The sequence below is a fragment of the Bombus huntii genome, chromosome 4 (assembly GCF_024542735.1).
Source record: "Bombus huntii isolate Logan2020A chromosome 4, iyBomHunt1.1, whole genome shotgun sequence".
Lineage (NCBI taxonomy): Eukaryota > Metazoa > Arthropoda > Insecta > Hymenoptera > Apidae > Bombus > Bombus huntii.
Window position 1 is genome coordinate 2,123,756 of NC_066241.1, and position 22,045 is coordinate 2,145,800.

Here is a 22,045-nt window from a genome sequence, read left to right on the forward strand (position 1 = left end):
ACAATAGTAATGACAATTGACAATTAAACGATAACATTGAGTAGCTATACTTTAGAAAATATAAGTAACGAAGTAGGAAAAATAAACGTTTATTTATTGCTATATATATTGGTTACATTATAGATATGTATATCGTGTGGCTTTAAATGTTTAACTTTTCTTTCGAATTGTATTTAAAACTTCCATTGTAGCATTATTATCAAACATTTTGAATTTTCAAGCTGCACGTTTCAATATCGGTTTTTCTATTTTGAATAAGAAAAATATCACATGTTATTGAAAAACGGAGATTATAAGTGGTTTTGAAATCATTAAAAACCCTCCATCGACGAAAATACCTACGATGCACAGTCTTATTATAGTTTTGTGGCGGATCGGTATCAATAGGACGCCGACAGGTCGAGCCGCGGGTACCAACCGCCAACTCTAGAGGGCTACGACGACAACGAGTCTGTCTGTCTAACTCGCTAGCGGTCGAATATACGAGCGATTGACATAAATACCGCACCTAGCGAGACTCCCTCTACGTCTAAGGCAGGGACTACCGGGCATAGCCTTACTGACGAGTCCACCGGTAGTCCCAGGACGAAACGCATTGTCTCTCTCTTTCCATCCGCCACAATTTTGAAAATAATAGACTTTAATAAATGTAGTTAATTTCAACATTAATTACGACAGTTATAGATTTTGACTAAAACTATCTTCAAAAGTGAAATTTTATCTACGAAACCATAATATATAATTTCCCTTGTTTTCTTTTTAATCGTGAAGGAAGGTTTCTAGACGAGTTTTTTTTGTATTTCAGAAGTTCTTTTAGAATACAAAAATAGCATATTTATTCTGCAAATTTGATTCTCATGTCAAGTTATTAATAACTTTAAGAAAATAAAACAACTTTTTCTTTTCATCAATCCTCTATTTAAAGATTTCCTTAAAATATTTACTATGCTTAGTATAAATTCCATTAATCGTATAACAAATAACATAGGATAATTGATATAGTAGTTACAGTAATTGTAATAAATATCGCATGTTGTATATTCCTTTTATTATTAGATATTATTATTAGATAGGGAGTTTATTACATATTTCTCTTAATAGATGATCCATCAATCGATTATTTTTATCAAGTTTGTAAAATAAGAAAGAATAATTACGATCATGTACGTCTCTTTAACAAACTGAAAAATTGGAAAATTCTTCACGTATAAAATGTATAATTCTGTGTATATATATGGGAGTATGTATAATATATAGGAGTATAAAAATGAACGAAATTATAAAATCTGATCCCAATAATATTCAATAGAATAGTTTATAAGTTATTATGTATCTTTATGACAAGACTAAATGTATCCTCATAATGCCTATGAAAGTAAATATTAATATCGTGTGAGGAAAATAAGTACATATTAATTCCAAGATTAATTATACGCTATAATACACTTTGTGGTACAAATGGAAATGGAAAATTTTTACATAAATGAACACGTTGGAATTTAGAGTAATATTTTCTCGTTTATACTTTTAGTCTCCAAAACAATAGAATTTAAAAATCCATTAGATACATATACAAAATGGAGTGTGAATTGTGGCATAAACCAGGGAAATGACCCATTTATTAGTCGGAAAGTTTGCGATAGTGCAGAATTTTTAAGCGAATCAATTTTAAAAATGTCTAAGGAAATATATCATTTAATGTGATTTAGATATCGTAGCATCGTTCCTACTTTCGGTAATATTTACAAGTATTTATGCACATACATAATGTACAGAAACCGTTTTGTTACATTTTATACAATTTTAGTGTCAGAAATTTGATAAAAGAAGAAAAAGGCTATTTGCTAGTAAAAGACTAAAAACTCTCAAGGAAGAAGAATTAATTTAATGGATCTGTTGGTTTTAAATCGCATTTTTATCTAAAAAGAAGTATCAAGTTATAAACTACTGTCGTTATTTCCATTTTATCTTTGTGGTGGAGAAGGTAACGGAGTGGTAGTTAGGTACGAGCAGTTTCCATGGAAGAGCATTAGCGGCGTTATTAGCGCTAGTTAGAGGATACGCTTTGGTGAGAGATGAGAGCGCTGTATAATTATCCGAGCCTTCCCCTTCTGTCTATGCGGAAGAGGACATGTTTATGTGGCGCCGACTGCCGACTGAAGAAACTCATGGCTCTCTTTTACCATTCGTGACACCAGACAAGACAACGATGACGCGTTCCAACTATGTACATATTTAGCGCACGCCTTTAAATTTAAACGTGCAATCGACAATTTATAATTCTCAAATAGCCGTCTTGTTCTCCATTCCTATTCCTTCTTCATGATTAACATTTTTTCATAAGGAATTTTTGATCAAATACAGATAATAATATAGCAAAACCATTTGTCAATTAGATAACTCGTTTGTTTATTCGTCTATATCTACTATATCTGTTTACTTTCATTTTTTCATACACATTAAATAAAAAAAGGAAACGAATTATACAAAAAGTCAAAAGTACTTAAATTGTAGTATAGATAATCGTAGATACTTTAAAATATATATATGAATGTACATATTTTTAAAAGATACTCGTGTGGTATATGTATTTGTATAATGTACAATTATATACTTCTCTTTTATCTATTTTTCTACTTTACGGCTTTATTACGAATGTTAGTACCTATAAAAATTTGTACGAAAATCACATTTGAAAGACAGATCAAATTAACTCACCTAATAACGCACAATTTCGTGATCGATACGAATTATGTAAATCAACTTGTCTGCATTGCACATGTACGTGCGGTACAATCATATAATTCTGTGAATAGTAATGAAGGGAAGTAACACTCGAATTTCCATGAAACAATTGATATGCATTTCGATGCAGCACGAACCCATCCACGTCCGTGAACATATATACCAGTGCCATTACCACCTCAATCTATTTCAGCCAAATTCATTAATCGCTACAATATGCATTCGACCTGGTGTTACGTATGCATTTAAAACATATTTGCCATAAATTTATTCCAAAATCGGTCTTCTACGTATATGAGATACGTATGTTAATAACATTCAAACAGTATTATTTTTGTTTTTTACATACTGATATTCGAATAAACATATATATGATAAAAAGAAGTTATTGTTGCTTATAAACAATTGAATAAATTTTGATTTGAATATTACTATTAAAAACACCTGAATCAAATGTTTAAAAATATACTTTAATATAACTAATTTACATGTCATTGCCTTTACTGCTAATAAGATAAAAGAAAAATTAGGAAGTTTATGCCTTTCCCGTTTTCACAACGCATACAATACAGAAAATGTTTTGATGTAACATAAGAAAATTCTGTAATTTATGCGGGAAATAAACTATATCACTGTCGTCAAAAATGAAAGAATTATGAGCAGGCATAAACTGCTAAATAATGTGCAGAAAGAAATATATATACGCAACGAACATGTTCGAATATTTTGAAACATACCTGCTTTCCGCAGGTAATGTAACATTCAAGATTTTGGATTTTATTACCTACTTTCACCACAAATAGCGGCAATCATCCAAAACCTTCGTGTTGAAAGAGATTGTAAAAGGAAATTGTTTTTATAATGGTCATAAAGCCATAAAATCGGCATGTGGATGATTAGGACTACGCCGAACTTGTAAAATATATTGTTTGACCAGCTGTCCCTACTCTTCTTTGATGGACAATCAAAATCACTTAGCTATCAAACTATTAATTGCTGCTATTTATTACCGTGACTAGCAAGTGAGAAATTTTTCATAATTTATACCTGTAGTATATTCTTTGTACTAAAAATTAAATTTTAGAGTTGTCTTTCTAGATATTCCGTATTTTTCCAAAGGAAATGTGCATTCTCTTAAACGTAAGGAACGAAACCTATTTAGACCTGTGACTGTATTTTCAGTTATATCTATTTTTACTTTCTATAATGTTCGAAAACATTATAGATTTTATTTATTAGATTCGAAACCAAAAATTGTAAACCGCTGGAATTTGCAAAGTGCTTGTTAATATAAACTTTTAGAATACTTTAAAATAATCATAAATCTGACAAACTATTTGCTCGATGTTTTGTTCAAATTAACTGAATCCTGTAAAACCATGGCAATAAATCACGGCTAACGCATGGTATAATACCCATCCTTATGTAAACAGAAGAAGTAAAATTATCATGTGTCGTAGTAACTTTCATTATGAGTAACTAAAATAAAATAAATTAATATTAGATTACTCTATATTAATGATCAATCGCACTCCATTACAAAAATGTATAGGTATTAACAAAAATTTTTACTATGTACTGTTTTATGTACAATTTTGATGTATGTAAAATGGTAATTTTGTTGTTTCTAAAATGTTTCAAGTTACATAGATTACATTTAATATTTTGTTACGAGATAATAATTATTAACTTCTTGTATGTTTATTACAATTTTTAAAAAATCGGTTCAGAACGTAACAAAATCATCTCTTTTATATCACTGCATTTATATACGTATATGAGTGTTTTATAATATGTAAATACGTCAAAAATAAAACCCAAGATAAGGCAAGGCAACAAATATTTATGGAGAGCTCGCACGCGTGCGTTGCACCTTAATTGTATATTTTATGATTTATCACAGAAAGATAATATATGAAGAACAGAAATTTTAATAACCTGTTAGTTCTCGTGCTTTTTACATGTAACTTTAGTAAAACCTTAAAGTAATTAAACCCTCAACTAATTATTATTCCCATATATACTATTCTGGAAGTTTTAGGACCTATTTAAACTTGAAGTAAGAGAACAATCATAACAGAACAATCGGATTAGTACTGTTAATTTCCCAACTACATGATATGATATAGTATATCGTGATACTTTGTATGTATTAATAGCATCTATTATTCACTTGTGTGAAAGGAATCGGGAAAATAATCGCGTTTATCAAACAAGGAATTCGTTCAGTTACTATATGGCGTATTTCATGATATCTTCAGTTAAGTTTTCTTGACAATACTTTTATGTTGCAAAAATTGTACGGAAAAATATTTAATATATAATTATATATATTCGCATTAGACTGTAAAAAAAAAATTTCAATGAAAATAATATATAATATTTTCATATATGTCTTGGATCGGAATCGAAATATTAAAAAAAGTTAATATTAAAATTTAATAAATTCATGAAATCGTAAAAATTATAAACACTGCACTAATTTATATATCAGTTCTAGTATGTATCCATTCTGAGATTTTTTAAAATATCAATTAAAAAAAAGAGAAGAAATTTCAATAAGAGCAATCGGAATTTAAAAAGGAACTCTTATAAACTCTTATGAAAGGTTATAAACCTATTCATTATCACCCAATGTGGAACGTGGGTGATAATGAATGAACGTGTGAACGCGTTTTCAATTTGCGCATAAATTGCATTATTCCTAACAAAAAATCCGTTAAGTGAGTAAGAGCTGCTCGTAAAAACCTAAAAATATTTGATTCGTATGATGGCGTACTTTGTAAACTATTTAATACTTAATGAATTGAAAATTCTCGACGTCGGTATAAGCTTACAGTGATTTTAAGGTATATACGTATACAGACGTTCGTAAGTGAGGTGATAACAGACGAAAATATAGATTTCGTTAGTGTTAAAACGTTTGCGGGAGAAAGGTACTAGTAAAAAGAGGTAGGATGAGAGTAGAGGAGAATGGTGGTGGTGGCGGGGTAGGTCGACGTCGAAGTCGTGGGGGCACCTGCGCAAGTTGACACGTCGTTGGTCGGGTCGCTTGCACCCAGCAAAAGTGTCGGCACAGCGCGAACCGACAACGACCACCGTGTCGCGAACGCCACCGCTGCCGCCGCCACCATCACCACCATCGCCACCACCGCCGCTACCGCCAACTCCACGTCACCTTCGTCTCTTTCGTTCGTATTGGTTGGTCGCGCCGTTCTTCCTATTCGCTCTGTCTTTGTCGCTGTCGTACCGATACCTCTCACTAGGGTGGGGAAACCTACGATCCTTTGACTAGCGATGGCTGCGAGTTCAATCTAATAATGAATTTTATAGCAGTTCCATATTTCATCTGCGTTTCAATTGACGAATTTCGTGTTTCAACTGAACAATTTTAAGGTTATGCATATTAGGAATATAATTATCAAAATGGAAATGATGACTATTGTTGTAGCGTGATTGGATCCTTGTAGCATAATAGTATTAAGTTGTCCGAAGAGTATCTTTCAACCCAAACGTGTTTTTTGCAACAGTGCACTTTCATACAAACGTAAAACCAAGTTTGTGAAACGTATCGTACGTAATTCGACAAAATAATAAACGTAATTCGATAAAACAAAAAACGTTGTCCGTCTATTATTTCCTCATAAAACGAAAGAAGCTTTTCGGACAACCTAATAGTTACTACCTATACAACAATTAATGTAGTAATAGAAAGATAAATAAGATAACTTTTTAATTTCATCGTGTACAGCTTTACAATAAGTACACTTTTTAATAAATATACAGGTAATTAGGTATAATAAGCATATTTGTTATCTATACAAACAGTGTACTAAAAGAGGAAAAGGTAATTGTAAATTTAAGGAATAATTTAATACCGTTTTAAGTAAGAGCCATTGTAAGCTTTACACTAAATTCTTAAACGATAACAAAGTGCTATTTTCTCTCATATTATTAATAAAATAGTTGATAATACGCCAATCATTGTGAAACTTGTAAATATATACAGCTAGTTAATCATAGTTACATTTAATAATATTTTATTTTGGATTCAAGAAAAGGAATCTTTTAAAAAGTTGCAAACACGAATGTGTTTTATATTTCATACCTATTCATACGCAATACATATCTAGAAATTGCAATAAAGTTCTAAGTTATTAATGAAATACTTACTACGTATAATAAATATCTATAACACAGTCGATATAGCAAATGTAATATGTAAAAAATGTAATAGGTAATATGTAGACTTGCTAGAAATATATTAATTTAACAGATAATAAACTAAAACAAAAAATAATTTAAAATATTTTCTTAAACACGTTATCCAATTTTAAAAATAACATAAATTATCAATGCTCACGCTATAACAAATTTTGGAAATACAACAATTACATATAAACATATTTATAACTAAATTTATAAGCTACCTCACAATTTGAGAAAATTATATACAAAGAAAACAAATAATTATTGCTAAAAAAATACTTCTATCGAAAAGAAATAAACACAAAAAATGTTTCAATTAAGAAAGCAAAATTATTCTGTACAATTTTGGTGTTACTTTTGAATACTCTAACACTTTAGTTTATTAAACGCCTAATGAGTATTACTATTATCTCATTTGTTAAATGTTTGTATTACATAATCATAATTACATATACACGATTCATTAAGTATACTTTACTAAGTATATATTACTGATAATACTCTGCTTTAAATAAGGTCAGATCTATTTTAGATACCATGCAATGATATTAAAACGCTACTTTCCAAATGGTTACAATTGAGATTGAAATGTTCATGTTATGTAATATAAAATAAAGATAGAAATAACCTGAGATTTTCATTTCCTAATTGATCGATAAAACAGCACAAATTGAAACGTGTCGTAGATGGCATTAAATGGGATAGATATCGATATGAATATCGAAAAATTGATCGGAATGAGGTTTTTTTCATGAGAGAGTGTTACTTTCATCGCTAGAAAATCTGGCAAGATATATGGTGGGGGAAACTAGGATGTACCGACAGAGCGGCGAAGGGGTAAGCTTTCCCGGGGGAGCATAGTGTGGCGGGGTAAGTCAGCTGAACGGTCATCGATAGAGAGCGCTGGTGGGGGGACGGGGAGGCTCGGTCGAGGGAACAGTAAGCGATGCGACTCAGTCGCGATTCGAAGCCGGCCGTGGTAACTTAATGCTATATCTTGTGTGCCGTACAGTGTAACGTGTGTCTTTTTTTATTTCGTTTCTCGCCATATCACTGTGTGTTGTGTTTCTCATACGTCGAAAGAGAGTTGTGTTTACGTTGGAATGAAGCGTTTTAGAAGCCAAATGGCTTCATCTACGTACACTTTCATTTTTTTGCCTCGACAGATGTAAGGAAGAGAACGACGTACAGCAGTGTTACCAGTTTCCACGGTGTGGTCGAACTTTCGTTCGTCAGTCCTCCGCGGACTGTCGCGAGTGATCACAGTGGTATCTGTTACAAGGAGAATAGTTGTGGACAGAAAGAGGGCGAATATCGTTTAAGATGCTGACTTCCAGCGCAAATCAGTACCTCCGTCCGGAATATCTTACGCCTCTACCTACTACGGTTTGTGTCGTGTTTCTTATTTCTTTCCTCCATTTTTCCTTTGCTCCGACTATATATAGTGATGATTTAGTGTGTCCGCGACATAAATAAACGTGTTGAAAATACCTTATCAGACTTCAACGTAATTTTTCACACGAAACAAATTACCAATTTGTCTCCTGAATTTGTTTTTGCTTTTTTTAAACCGTTTTGAAATTACTCCAAAGTTTTACATTGTTTTAGACATACTTCGGTCTAAACATATCAACATATGTGCAAAAGATATGTAGATAATATACGAATGCCAAAGTTATTTAATCCATGTGAGATTTTATGAAAGTTGTATGCGATCAAAATGTAGATACTTGAAAAGAAAATTGCATATGATTAAATCGTTAAAATTTTTTGCCCACAAATTAAACGGTTATAAAATACGCTAAAACTGATTGCGTTGAACGATTTAGCGAATCAGTGACAATGTTACAATAGCCATCAACTTATTGTGATTAAGTTGATATAAAATGAACACATAGTTTCAACAACAATAGTTTCGACAGTTCATTAATTCTAGTTGTCGGCTTCTCGTTAATCGCGACGGGAATGTATTTCACGTCTTACGCTTTAACTCCTGTAAACTATTTTGAGGACAGCGAGTGCTGGCAAAGTTTCTGCTTGAACGTTCTCTGATTTACGAGCAATCGTAAATCAAAACACGATTCGGCAATATGTACAATGCTATGAGGATAGACATGAAAGAGCGTGTAGTAGTTACATGTGTGTATATAAGTGCTAAATATGGTCGGGAGCTCAGTTCCTTTTCCTTCATCTACATTTTCTCTTTCTATTTTTTATGCACGTATAAACCTGACTACTTACGTGGTCCGTAAGTACACACTTAATGGTGATAAACCTTTATTTTTTTTTTTATTTATTTTTTTACTTCTTGTTCCTTTAAGCATAACCCTGACGGTTTAAAATCGTTTCCACAAATCCATTATTTATTAAATTTCCTTCGTCTTTTTTCTGCCTTTGTACTTTATATTGTATTATAATCATCAGACAGGTAACATGCAATAATATTTCAATGAGTTTTCAAACAAACGATTCGTTATAGACATCATCGTGCATTCTCTCGAGTGCATGATAAAGAGCATGCGTATTATGTTTCAATTGGTATCACGGGTAAAAAGCAACAAGTACTTACCTAATTGGCTCTATGTTGTTACCTGAATAAGTCCCGCGTTTTTATGAAATTTTCTGCAATGCTGCGAATTATCGGTGGTACAGAATGTGAGTGTAACAAACGAACCCGATGAATGTTCTATGAACGTTTTTTTCCAATCGGAATTATGTTCCAATAAGTTGATATTCAACATAGTAATTTCAAAAACTAGATAATTTTTCTGTATTTTCATACTTTCGTAACCACTAACGCATTGTATATACGGTAACATGTTTTTGAACATGAAAGATGTGTTTTATGTTTTATATGTCAAAGTTGAAATGAATCAAACGAAATGAAACGTCGAATGCAACTAGGTTAAGAGGAACTTAAATTTCTGTATTTTTCGTTCTATCGTCATGAAACTATTACCTACCGATCGATTGTTCGTGTTCTTTGAATAAAAATATAAAAATAAATAAATCTTTATATGAATTATGTATTTTGAATTATATCAAAGAAAAAGTAATCTAACTAGATGATAATTTTAAAGAATTAGAGGATGTACAAACGTATAATAATTATCGGTGTTATAAACAAGAAACGAAACAGAAGTGTATGATATAGGAGATTTATTTTCGTTGGAAAAATTTTGTTAGCAATCCTTCGCTGGTAGAGTACGTGGAATAAAGTCCAGTGTAATATTTAAAATTGAAATTTTCTTTATTAAATGAACTTTGCATTATTGAGTGACTTACCGGTTATATGAGATACATCATTACTTGCAGTTGTCACCGAGCTACAACGCAAGCTGCTTACAGTTGGCGTTAATGCAACATTAAAAGTTATTGGCTGACTTCATAAACATTCAGAAGAAATATAAAACTATTTACTTGGATAATATATACATACTGGATTATTAAATTTGATTTGAATAACGTAGAATTTTGTTGAGATTTAAGTAAAAAGTTCTCGATAGATAGATTTACAATTTGGCGATTATTGTTTGATCTTTAATTGTTATTTTATTACATTATTATATATTACGCTACAATATGGAGAGCAGGTATAACGCAAAGATGCAATTTACAGCGAAGAATCTTCCAAAATTTCTCGTATAGATTGATTTAAGAGGTATCCTATCGGCTTCGTACAAACACTACGATATACCTAAACGAACAAAATTTAGGTGTACAAATATTTAAAAAGATAATTTAACCTTCGCATACTAATGGATAGATTATGGAAGATCCAGAATTTGTGGACTATAACGCTCAAAATGTTTATATTTCTTACTAAATAGCTAAGATCATTTCAGTATTACGTCTTACATGCTCCGAAGAATTGTTAAAAATATAGCTAGAATTATTGGAAAATATGCTACTAAATCTGGAACACGTGAGATAACACGTCACAAACATGTGAAACATGTAACAGAGACGGCCGAGACAAAATTAATAAAGACGGTATCACAGATAAATTTACAAATAATTTCAAAGTTTTACTTGTATAGGAAACGAAATGGGTACAAGTCTGAGCAGTTGCAAAAGATTATGTTTACAGCTTTTTGTGTCAGAAACATCGAACAACGATGAATGTGTTTTGTTTAATAATACACATCAGGTACACTTTTTTTTACAACCATGAAAAACCGCATAAAAGGGAAATTTTTAAATAGCTTGGTTGTACATGATTAATGAGTTGACGTTGACGATAAAAATATTACTATCGGATGTTCCGTTAACTTGTACCAGAGCAATTAACATATAGCTTTAACCGTAATGCTGTAATAGTCTGTTGCAATTCATGACATTAATATCTGTCGGCATCGCACCATTAGCAGGAGCAACCGCAAACGATGGGTTAGTTGCATGAACGTTGCATTTTAATTACGGTGAACATCTGTTCGATGGACGTATCAACCGCGAGAAATATTGTTCCTCTATACGCTAATTATACCAACTGCATCATCCTAGGCTACTTCCAAGCGAACACTCACCCGGCGCCAATATTAAATTCTCGCACTCGTTCTCCCACTAATCGCGTCTACGCTACGTCGAGAACTACTTATTAATTGGCTACGGTCCTACAGTAAACAGCCATTTTAATTCTCTGCTGTTTTAACAACTTGATCACTGTAGATGAAACAGGCGTAATTCTCAGCGATGCGATAATAATATATAATTGATGCTTGGCATTTTTGCTGACACTGAACGATTTAAATAAGGATAATTAAATCCTTTACGAAAATATCTCCAGGCCTTTACTCAATCATTAATATGACAATTGCAAAATTCAAGTTGCGTACATAGAAAAGAATTTTGTTTTAGATAATAAACGTTAATGATATAGAATAATGATGTAACATATATGTTAATAGAAGGATAAATTGAATTGCTGATAAAGATTGATGCACAGTATACATAAAATAATGTATTTAAAAATACTTTCACTGCAGCTTTTACTTATATAACATATACAGCACCCAAAAAGCAAGCTACCGAAGCGTCCTGTTTTGCGACCAAGTTTTCAGGACAGAAAAAACAGATAAAAACAAAATCACATAGAAGCTCCGCTCCCCCAGCGGCTTAAACCCAAAAATTATATTAAACACGAAAAATGTAAAGCGCCGACACATATTATAGCATGGCTACGTCGTACCGTTGCGTATCGGTACTTTTGCCTAAAACATCACTACAAAAATTCACCGTTTATTGTGAATACCAAAATGTATTTAAAATTGTATCTTGGGTTTAATAAACATCTTTAAATAAAATTATATAACATATAAATAATTTTTTGTAGTGATCTTCGTATTGCATTGAATGCTGCACACATATTTATAAATATATAAGTATCTAAATGCACAATCAGCGTTAGTAATGATTAGATTGTAGATTTTCGTGCAAATTCAAGATTTCATTTTAAGGGTATAATTAAAAACGTAGAACTACGGTAAAAGGTTGTCTTACTTATCAAGCTTTGTCGAGAGCACTACTTGTACTCAAAGTATTGTATTTTTTTTCTTTCTTTTTTTTCGTACTATGTGCATTCTATACAATTTTGCGCTTTCAAATTTTCTACCTGCCTAAATGCATGAAAATCCGCAGTTCAATATCTCATAAGGGATGACAATTTCTTAAAAACGATTATTCTACAATACTTGCAAAAGAGATATAAGAAGATTAAAGCATGTTTTTTTTATATTTGACGACAAATTTATCTTGTAGCTTAGTAGTATTTGAAAGTAATATGAGTTATGTCTTAACATTACAAATTCGTTATGTATATATGCAGGGTGGTTGGTAACTGGTGGTACAAGCGGAAAGGGGGTGATTCTACGCGAAAAAAGAAGTTGAAAATATAGAATAAAAATTTTTCGTTTGAGGCTTTGTTTTCGAGAAAATCGACTTTGAATTTTCGCTCGGTACGCGTGCACTTTATCGCGTCTCGTTATAACGGATCTCACGGTAGATCGTTGTCTCGATGGAAAAATTTAAAAAAATTAAAAACAATTTTTATTCTATATTTTCGACTTCTTTTTTCGCGTAGAATCACCCCCTTTCCGCTCGTACCACCAGTTACCAACCACCCTGTATATATATGTATGTATTATTTGCATATATTGTTCATTTCGTTGCATGTATAATATTTAGCACGAAATACGTGAGAATTGTAGAGAAATAAGTAAAGACGTGATTCAGAAATTGATCGTTTTTATCTCAGTGTTATTCATTTATTGATACCGCGTGACGGAAACCACAGTAAGAAACAAAGCAATAAATAATTTGATGGTTGATGTTGGATTGGCTTGATCGTTTGATGAATCATTACGTCGTGACAACTACATATTTCTGTATTTACAGTACAAATGTTCGTATATATCTGATTGTAATTCAAGTTAAAAATAACGTTGTTTCAGAGCGATAAAGAAGATTCTCAATGAAATAACAGCGATATACAATGTAATATGTCTGTCTTGCAGATATATATAATTTTATAAGACTTACGTTAGAGTATAAAATGATATGTGTTAGTTTGGTTACTTGACTTTTGATATTGTACTCATCAGCCATTACTTTTTATCAGTCGTAAGATTACACGTATGAACGTAACATATTGTCCGTGGTCACCTTTCAATCTAAAGCCTCACGCGAACACGTTATAACATAAATGGAAAATGATCGAAATATCGGTGATATTAAATTATCTCTGAACAATTAAATTACGGACGTAACATTTAATTTAGTAACGGTGCAAATGTATTAAATGTATTCAATATTTATGAAACTCAAAATATATATGGTTTTAATAAATATTTGTTGCAAACGACGCTAAAAGTACATTATGGCACAGTTACGTGTAAATTCTATGTGTTCGTGCATATACATATTTACAAAATATCAATAAAATTAGAAAAGCGATGTATCGTAGCTTTTAAAAGATACATAAAAATTATCCGATTATTATAATATAAACGTATAAAATATAATAATTATATTAATTATTAATTTAATTCAATTAATTAAATTTTGTATTAAATATAATAATTATATTAATTATATTCTATATGTTTATATTATATATTCAGTAATTTTTTATATATTTAATAATTATACTAATAAACTTTCTGTATTTCCAGCTAGATGCGAAGAAGAGTCCGCTCGCGCTCCTCGCACAGACTTGCAGTCAAATAGGAGCTGACACGCCGTCCAATAAATCTCTGCTGGGCTCGTTGGACAAAGGGTCGAACAACAAATCGTCCAAGTCGGCGGATCAGTTGCGTGAAAAATCGTCACCGACGATCGCGGCGACATCCACAGAATCAACCAAGGCAAACTTTAAGCCTTACGAGTCGTGTTTAGGTCGTGAGAAAGCGTCAAGCCCGGACGAACAACGGTCAGCCTCTAGTCATTCGACTTCCGGTCGATCGAGGACACCTGGTAGCAATAACAAACGATGTCCGAGCAATCAGAGCGCCTCGTCAGTCCGAGCGGTGACACCGCAAGGTCGTAAAACATCGACGCCGAATGGGGATACAGCTCGGGAGTCACCCGCCTCGAGAACATCAATGACGAATCTTTCATCGACTCAACTCGATTCATCGAGTTCTTCTCAGCCGGCCGTCGTCAGCAGTCCGTCGTTACAAGCAAAACCTTCTTATAGCCCAGCCGGTGTTCTAGCGATAACGGATCCGTCCATCAAGGATCTTCCATTGGGAACTTTCAAACCTGGTGTCAGTTTAGCCTCGTCGAGCTCTGGCTATTTAGGTTACAGTCCACAATTACCAATCGATGTGACAGCCAGTTCTTTGATGTCTCAGCAACAGGCGGCGCTAAAGAATAGCTTAGTGGCCGGTAATCCCTATCTGAGTTACGCAAGGTTGAAGAGTTCTTCCGGTCCCGATGCCCTGATGCCCGTTTGCAGGGATCCGTATTGCACTGGTTGTCAGTTGAACTCTCATCTGCTTGCCAGTTCCGCGAGTGCAGTGGTGGCGAATGGAAAGTTAGCGAGCAGTACGAGTAGCGCGGCAGGTTCCTGTCCTGCTGGATGTGCTCAGTGCGATCACAAACCCGGTACAACGGCTTACGGAGCGCTGGGTGTAGCCGCATACGCACACGCACAACTGGCAGCTTTGGCAGCGGCCTCGCAACTCCCGTACGTGTGCAACTGGATAGCAGGCGATACTGCTTACTGTGGCAAAAGATTTTCCACGTCGGACGAATTGTTGCAACATCTGAGGAGTCACACGAGCGTGTCGAATAGCAGCGGAGTTACGGATCCGTCAGCCGCGTTGTCTCTGCTGTCGCCCTCCGTTGGATTACCACCGACACATCCTTTGTTCTCCAGGACTTATCCCACGCCACCTTTGAGTCCACTCGCAACCGCGCGCTATCACCCTTACGGGAAACCTTCACCGTTGTTGCCGCCGTCTCTATCGTCGTTGGGTTTACCGCTTCCACCGCCACATCCGCACACACCTGCAGGATTACCACCGTATTTCTCCCCATACTCGCTGTACGGAGCTCCTCGCCTTGGTGCTGCATCCGGCTTGCCTCAATGAGTCCTTGACCACGGATCTTGCCGAGCAACGACGTCGAAGAATATCAGCCGTTCAACTGTGATCCTCGTGCGAGTATAGGGAAGTGTTTGATACGTAAATATGCAAAAAGAACCGAATAAACCGAAGATACGGAATACAAAAACAGACCAAGCGAGCTGACCTCGTTAAAGTAACCTCGCAATTACGTTAAACAAACAAATTAGTTGCTTACTCTTGTCAACATTTTAGTATCGTAGAATTTCCTTTCTTTTTATACATTTTTCTTATTCTTTCGTTCCCTTACCTCCTTATCTTATCTTCATTCTTAAATTTGTTATTTTAATTTATTAGTCAGACCGAAAAATAAGAGACGCTGCGAATGATTATTTAACGTGCTTGCTGAAAGGTTGGTGTCATCATCGAGATAAAGAGCCGTACCTTCACACGTGTTGAGTCTTCGGTAGGAAGTGCTAAAAAGATTGCAAGTATTATAGTGTACCAATCATTTAACTGTGATTCTTGTGCAAGAATAACGAAGCGTGTAGTGAAGGGGAGCAAATCTGAAAATAACGTGTGCCTGAAAGAACCACTTAAGGCTACTGCATAATTATTAACTGTCGACGCGCGTTTAACCGGCTGTTATGTATTACGATGTGTTACGATGTACCCCGGTGCTTGATCTTAATATCACGTTCGCGTACACTACTATTTTGTTTACATCGCCGTTCAGATATTCCAACGTTCATTCGTTTTGTATTTCGTATTGTCAACAATACATCTTCGACACGACGTTTGAACACTTATGCGCGCGCACCAGTGTATACGACCATACGCTTTTTATTATTGTACGATTTCCTTTTCTATGTTACGCTGTCGATGAATTTTTGTTCTCCGGTACGATGGTAATTTCCGATTGAAAATCATTTCCTGTCACATACTGAACTGAAATATTTGGCTGCACGGTGGCCCGTTCGCTGCACCTGACGTGAACCACTTAATTTCGAAAAATAAAACAAACGAGTGCCACGGGTAACGTCGAAAAACCAATGTTCAACTGTGATTTCCGAGTGAGAAAGCTACCATGTGCATGAGTGAGATATGCTGCGCTTCCGCTACAGATATGTGTATGCGTGGTTCTAGAATTTATCGATACATACGCGATCACGGATCTTTAACTCCAACTATCAACAGGCGATTATTTTTAATATCGAATATTTCCTCGTGAATCTTATCGTCGACGAGACAGTATTTTTTTCGCGCTACACTTACCCACCTAATATAATTACTCACAAATAGCCTGGAATGTTAAAATCGAATAGATTGGAAATGTTGCGTAACTTTGAAAATAGTACAAAATATGATGATAAAGGATAAACGTTTATAACGTTAACGAGTAAGTTGATCGTTTATCGGCGCAGAATTCCAATGTAAATTTGCAAACCACGTTTTTCATGCTTTAAGTTCCAAGCCTATGAAAATACATAGCTTGAAACGACGCAGTAAATTCTCGTCGATCGCGATGTTCCAATTGTACCATGTCCTCCATTATTGCGAACATTCGAATGAATATAACGTAACGAGTCTATGTGTAGTATTTATGGATTAATATTCATCACTAATCTTTATTGTAACTATTGTACATTTGTTCATAGGTACGTAGACGGCGAATCTAAAAAAGGAAAAGGAAAAGCACTTTTCGTCGGAGCGGTGGAGCTTAGTGATAGTAAACGCGTGAACGTAAATTCGACAAATCCTTGACTAGCTGACGAATATTGCGTCTATATTTTTGCGTAACCAAAGTTTTAGTGATTGATCGATAATTTAGTACTGTTACGAATTCTTGTATAACGACTTTATGTACCGAAGAAAAACGAATGTATTACAAGATATACAATTTAAGTTACGAATAGATCTATTTTCTCCTATATCAGATATGTACATATATATACATGTGCATATACGTATTTATGCATACGTGTAAATGTATGAATGTACAAATATATACATATATACGTAAGTATAAATATGTACACATGTAGCAATTATTACTATTATAAATATTATTATTGCATAATTCTTATCATTACGATCAATAACAATTTGAATGTGCGGAGAAAATTTGACTAAGAGTACGTAGTCGGTGAATATGTACTAATTAATTTGTATTTGAATCGAAATTTTGTACGTTTTACTTTCCTCATTTTTTGAGCGAACCCCACGTTGACTTGTTGATTCTATTATTATTGTTATTCCGCATTGCGTAGCGCTGTTTGATACCCTATTGAAGTGAAATATATCAGAACTTATTTCTTAACGGAAAAATGCTTTTGTCTTTAATTGAATTACCTGATAATAACGAAATTTGTAAAATCGAAATACGGTTTACAATTTCAGACAGATAGTACGAATCAATGCGATACTTTTTAAAATTAATTTTGTACGCGTACATAAATTATCTGGGGATAATTATATTCTATACATAAACAAATTTTATGTACGCATAATAACTTTTCACTTGTCTAATATAGTTCTTTTTAAAAATGTTATTAATCGAAAAACATTAAAATTTATTTGTTTGGAACTTTAATGCCACGACAGAACATCTTCCAATTAGAATTTTACGTTACGACCGTTTAATATAATTCGTTTTGATACGATGATCATGTATTTAAGAAAAAGGCTATATAATTAATTTAACTGTATAAAATATGTTCGTTAATTAACAATTGTGTGTCACGTGTAGTAAAATCGAGGAACAAAAATGATAGTATCAGATGATAGTATCAAAAATGATAGTGATATAGAATGGCTGTCATGATTATTCGTACATCCTTTAAAACGGAGTAACTTTCTTAAAATTAGACAAAACGACTCGATCTTTTTCTTAAAAGTTAGAAGGATTAATTTACTACATGTCGTGCAGAAAAATGTTGAAATATAGCAATTGATCAGATTCGCGAAGAAAAAAGTAAAAGTCGCTTTTTACTAGCTGTTTATTGAGTTTTGTAATGAAAATTTAAACAACGCATGTTGAAGATTTATTTAATCAAAAAAAAAATTCAGTTTTAAAGGGCGTTCGAATATTCATTTAAGCCACTATATGTACCTATAGTTATAGGCTCCTGTTTTTATTTCTTACATTTTTACTAGTATAAAGAGATAATGATTTTTGATTACAAAAGTTTTAAACGTATTATATATGAAGATAGTTTTCCAAAATTTCGCGTTCTTTTCTAATTCAAAATAAATTTTCTAGATATTATATGTCTTTTTAGTGTTTTTTGCATTGTACGTTCATAATAGACTACGTGTATCTTGAATAGTATTTGCGAACAAGAATGTGTTTAAAACTTGCTTCTGCATATTTATGATCAGAAGTTGTTTCGTTTCAAGCACTATAGGTATTGTCGAAAAATAGCAATGAGAAGAATCGTAGAAAATAGAATACGTACTGTCCACCGTCGCCAAACTTAAAATTACTGTGTAATTTTATAGGAAATTCGAGTTATCAATCTCAGGGATTACACATTTATCAATTTTTTCATCATAACCATTTTACAGTATAATTTCAAACTGTACAAATAGATAATATTATTTGATCATATTTGAATACTTGATACTTACGAAATACACGTGCACAGAAGTCAAATAGATTATTAGCAAATTAACAAACTTCTAAATAAAACTTTGACCTAAACTTTTGCTGATTATAACATTTAATATAGATATAGGAAATATATATTATACGTAAATTTGCCACCACAGACACCCAAAGAAAAATAATTTTCCTCATTGAATATTTATGAATTTTATGACGTATTGTAGAAAGACATGGTCAACTTTAAATAAAATAAATGTTTGTGAGATACAGCAGCGAGTGATAATAAGTACGTACCTCTATCTGCAATCTAAAATAGGCGTAATAGTCATGGTCGCTATTACGTACGAATTTAGTAGGATTTTCAAAGTTGAAGAGAACACTATCGCGATAAGTCGTAAGACGGTAGTGTGTGTGACGGCTGGTAATTTTACAGTCGAATGAAGGAGCACTTCCTTACGGCTGGGGTACTGGGGAAAAAAATGGAAACTGATGCGGGAGTGTTCAAGCGGCATCGTATACGTTGCGTCCTGTCGGCTCGGGCTTGTCCTTTGAGTGATTTATGGACAGACTACTGTGACTCCGTCTACTTCACCTATTCACCTCGTTAGAAAGGATAATGTATTCATGAACGATCAGACTCGTTCCGGCGTAATATCGTGAGCTTCTAAACTCGACTGCGAAGGTATACTTATAACCGACTGGAACAACCTTTAAATCGAATCGGCCTACATCTTCCGTGCCTGCTATTAACCTAAGCGAAATTGTAATTTTTCTTCTTTTCACCAAATTCAGATTTCGATTAAAAATCGTGGCAGTTACGTTTTCTATGAAACAAAGGGTGAGAATCTTTGTTTGGAATTACGCGTAACAAAGAAACTGTTATAAAGCGTTGTACATGTTTCAAATAGGTGAGAAAAAAAACGGTATAAAGTTATTTTTCAATAATTATTTAAAAACAGTACATCCGTTTCTTTTTTACCTCCGACGAACATAAGAGACACGATATGCTTTAATATGAAATATGTAGTTAATTACTCTCCTGTATAGGATAGTTTGATAAATAAATATTAATTCTTTTACAGATTGTTATGTATTTTTCTTTTAATTGGTCAGGCATTTTTAACAATAATCCTCAACTATGCGCGATTACGACGAAGTACGTAAATAAGTGGAAATAATTAATCAAGAGAATATTACTTAAGATTTTCCATTTTCATCCACTTCTGTCTTGTTGTGGAATTTTATATCCGTTTTAATATTGTTATTTTATCTACTATTTTATCATTGAAAAGTTTTGTATTTCGGTAACGCTTAACCATCTGACGAACATCGTATTTAACCACTATGTTTGATCAATCGAATAAGTATTTCAACAGAGATATAAACTAGGGCTAGAATCGAATAGAAAAGAAATAATATTCGTTTGAAAAGCAAAATTTGTTACGCGTTCGATATTAGTTATCGTAGATCAGACGGGCGGTGTTTTCTTTTTATCGCCGAACGAGCGAGCGTTGTTTCCTGTTTGTCAGTGTCTGTCGATTAGTCGCGTCTAATAGCAGCGCGTAACGTCCCATTCTGAACGCAACAAGAAAGAGGCTTGGGACGTAACGTAAGGCGAGTGGCTTGTCAAGAGCTTCCTTCCGGCGCTGCAGTATGTTAGAAAGGCATGAACGTCGACGAAGGAGACCAATGCTTGCCGAAGAGTGCTTCAAACGAATTACTTGGCGCCAGAAAATTCACAGACTTTTATTCTGTAGACCGTAAGCCACTTACTCTGTTGCTTATTGTCACTACTAGAGAGCGGATATCTATACAAATATAAAGATACGTGTACTTTCTTTGTATTGCACATGTTTTTCATATTTGACAGAAATAACAGATAAATACGAATATGTTGCACATTTTTACATATTTTTATTTTTGCAATAATATATGAATCGTGACTATAGCCTGCAGGCTATAGTCAATTTACAAGAAGCGTGCTCGGTATAATCTGAATTTGATAGTATCCTAAAACCTTGGTTTGATTAGTAAATATCAAAAATATATTCAGCGTAACGTTCCTAAAAGCTTCCTATGTATTTCCTTGTCATGAATTTTCATGAATTTTTACAGTGAGAAAACTCGCAAATATTTTCCTTTTATCGCAGCTGATTACAACAAGATAAAAAACTTGATTAGAAATGACATTATCCTGTACAAAGACGCTATTTTCTATCTACTCAGCTTTGCAGCTTATAAGAAAAGTATTTGTGTATTTGTGATTATTTCTCTAACTTGGTGAGCTAAATTGTTACTTCCAGATACGATATCGTTTCCAAAATAATAGAATCGTTTGACGACGAAGAACGCGGTATCGACCATAGTCGAAAAAGAAATTGTCCGTTCTAGCGTACATTGAAGTCCATTTAAAAACCTTTTTAGTTAACATGACAACATAATAAGATGGATAAATGTCTTAAAAACTGTGCGTCGATAGAAATAATTACTGAAATTACCGAGAAACTGGCCTTTTAGTGAGAAATTACAGAGAAAAGTTATATTTTAAAGAAAATTGCCTATTACCATATAATTTTGAAAATTGCAACAATTTTAAGTGCTACGTACCCTACACGTACAAACACTAAAAGAAAATTTCAACTCGATATTGGAACAATTAAATACGTTTCCATCCTGACTTGCGATATGGGGGATGGTCTTTCTACGCCAATAATTTCATTTTTTAAACCAGTGATATCAGATTACTATCGAAACTCGTAAAGAGACCATTATTCTATATACCTGTGTTATAACGAAAATGATTATACGTAAAAGCATATCATAACATTATTTATACGTGTTTCGCAAACATACATATGTATTTATGTGTGCACATATTTTGCATAATTTAGCATATTGTTCTTACATCTTTGCTTTTTCA

The 22,045-nt window shown here is 33.3% G+C and overlaps 1 protein-coding gene across 1 annotated transcript; it reads left to right on the top strand.

Moving 5' to 3' along the window:
- The first annotated feature begins 7,893 nt into the window (after window positions 1–7,893).
- Window positions 7,894–20,209, top strand: LOC126865227 (zinc finger protein Elbow). Its single transcript, XM_050617492.1, has 2 exons — window positions 7,894–8,340; window positions 14,124–20,209. Exons 1-2 carry the CDS (start codon window positions 8,278–8,280, stop codon window positions 15,543–15,545), a joined length of 1,485 nt encoding a protein of 494 aa, XP_050473449.1. The 5' UTR covers window positions 7,894–8,277; the 3' UTR covers window positions 15,546–20,209.
- Window positions 20,210–22,045: the final 1,836 nt, after the last annotated feature.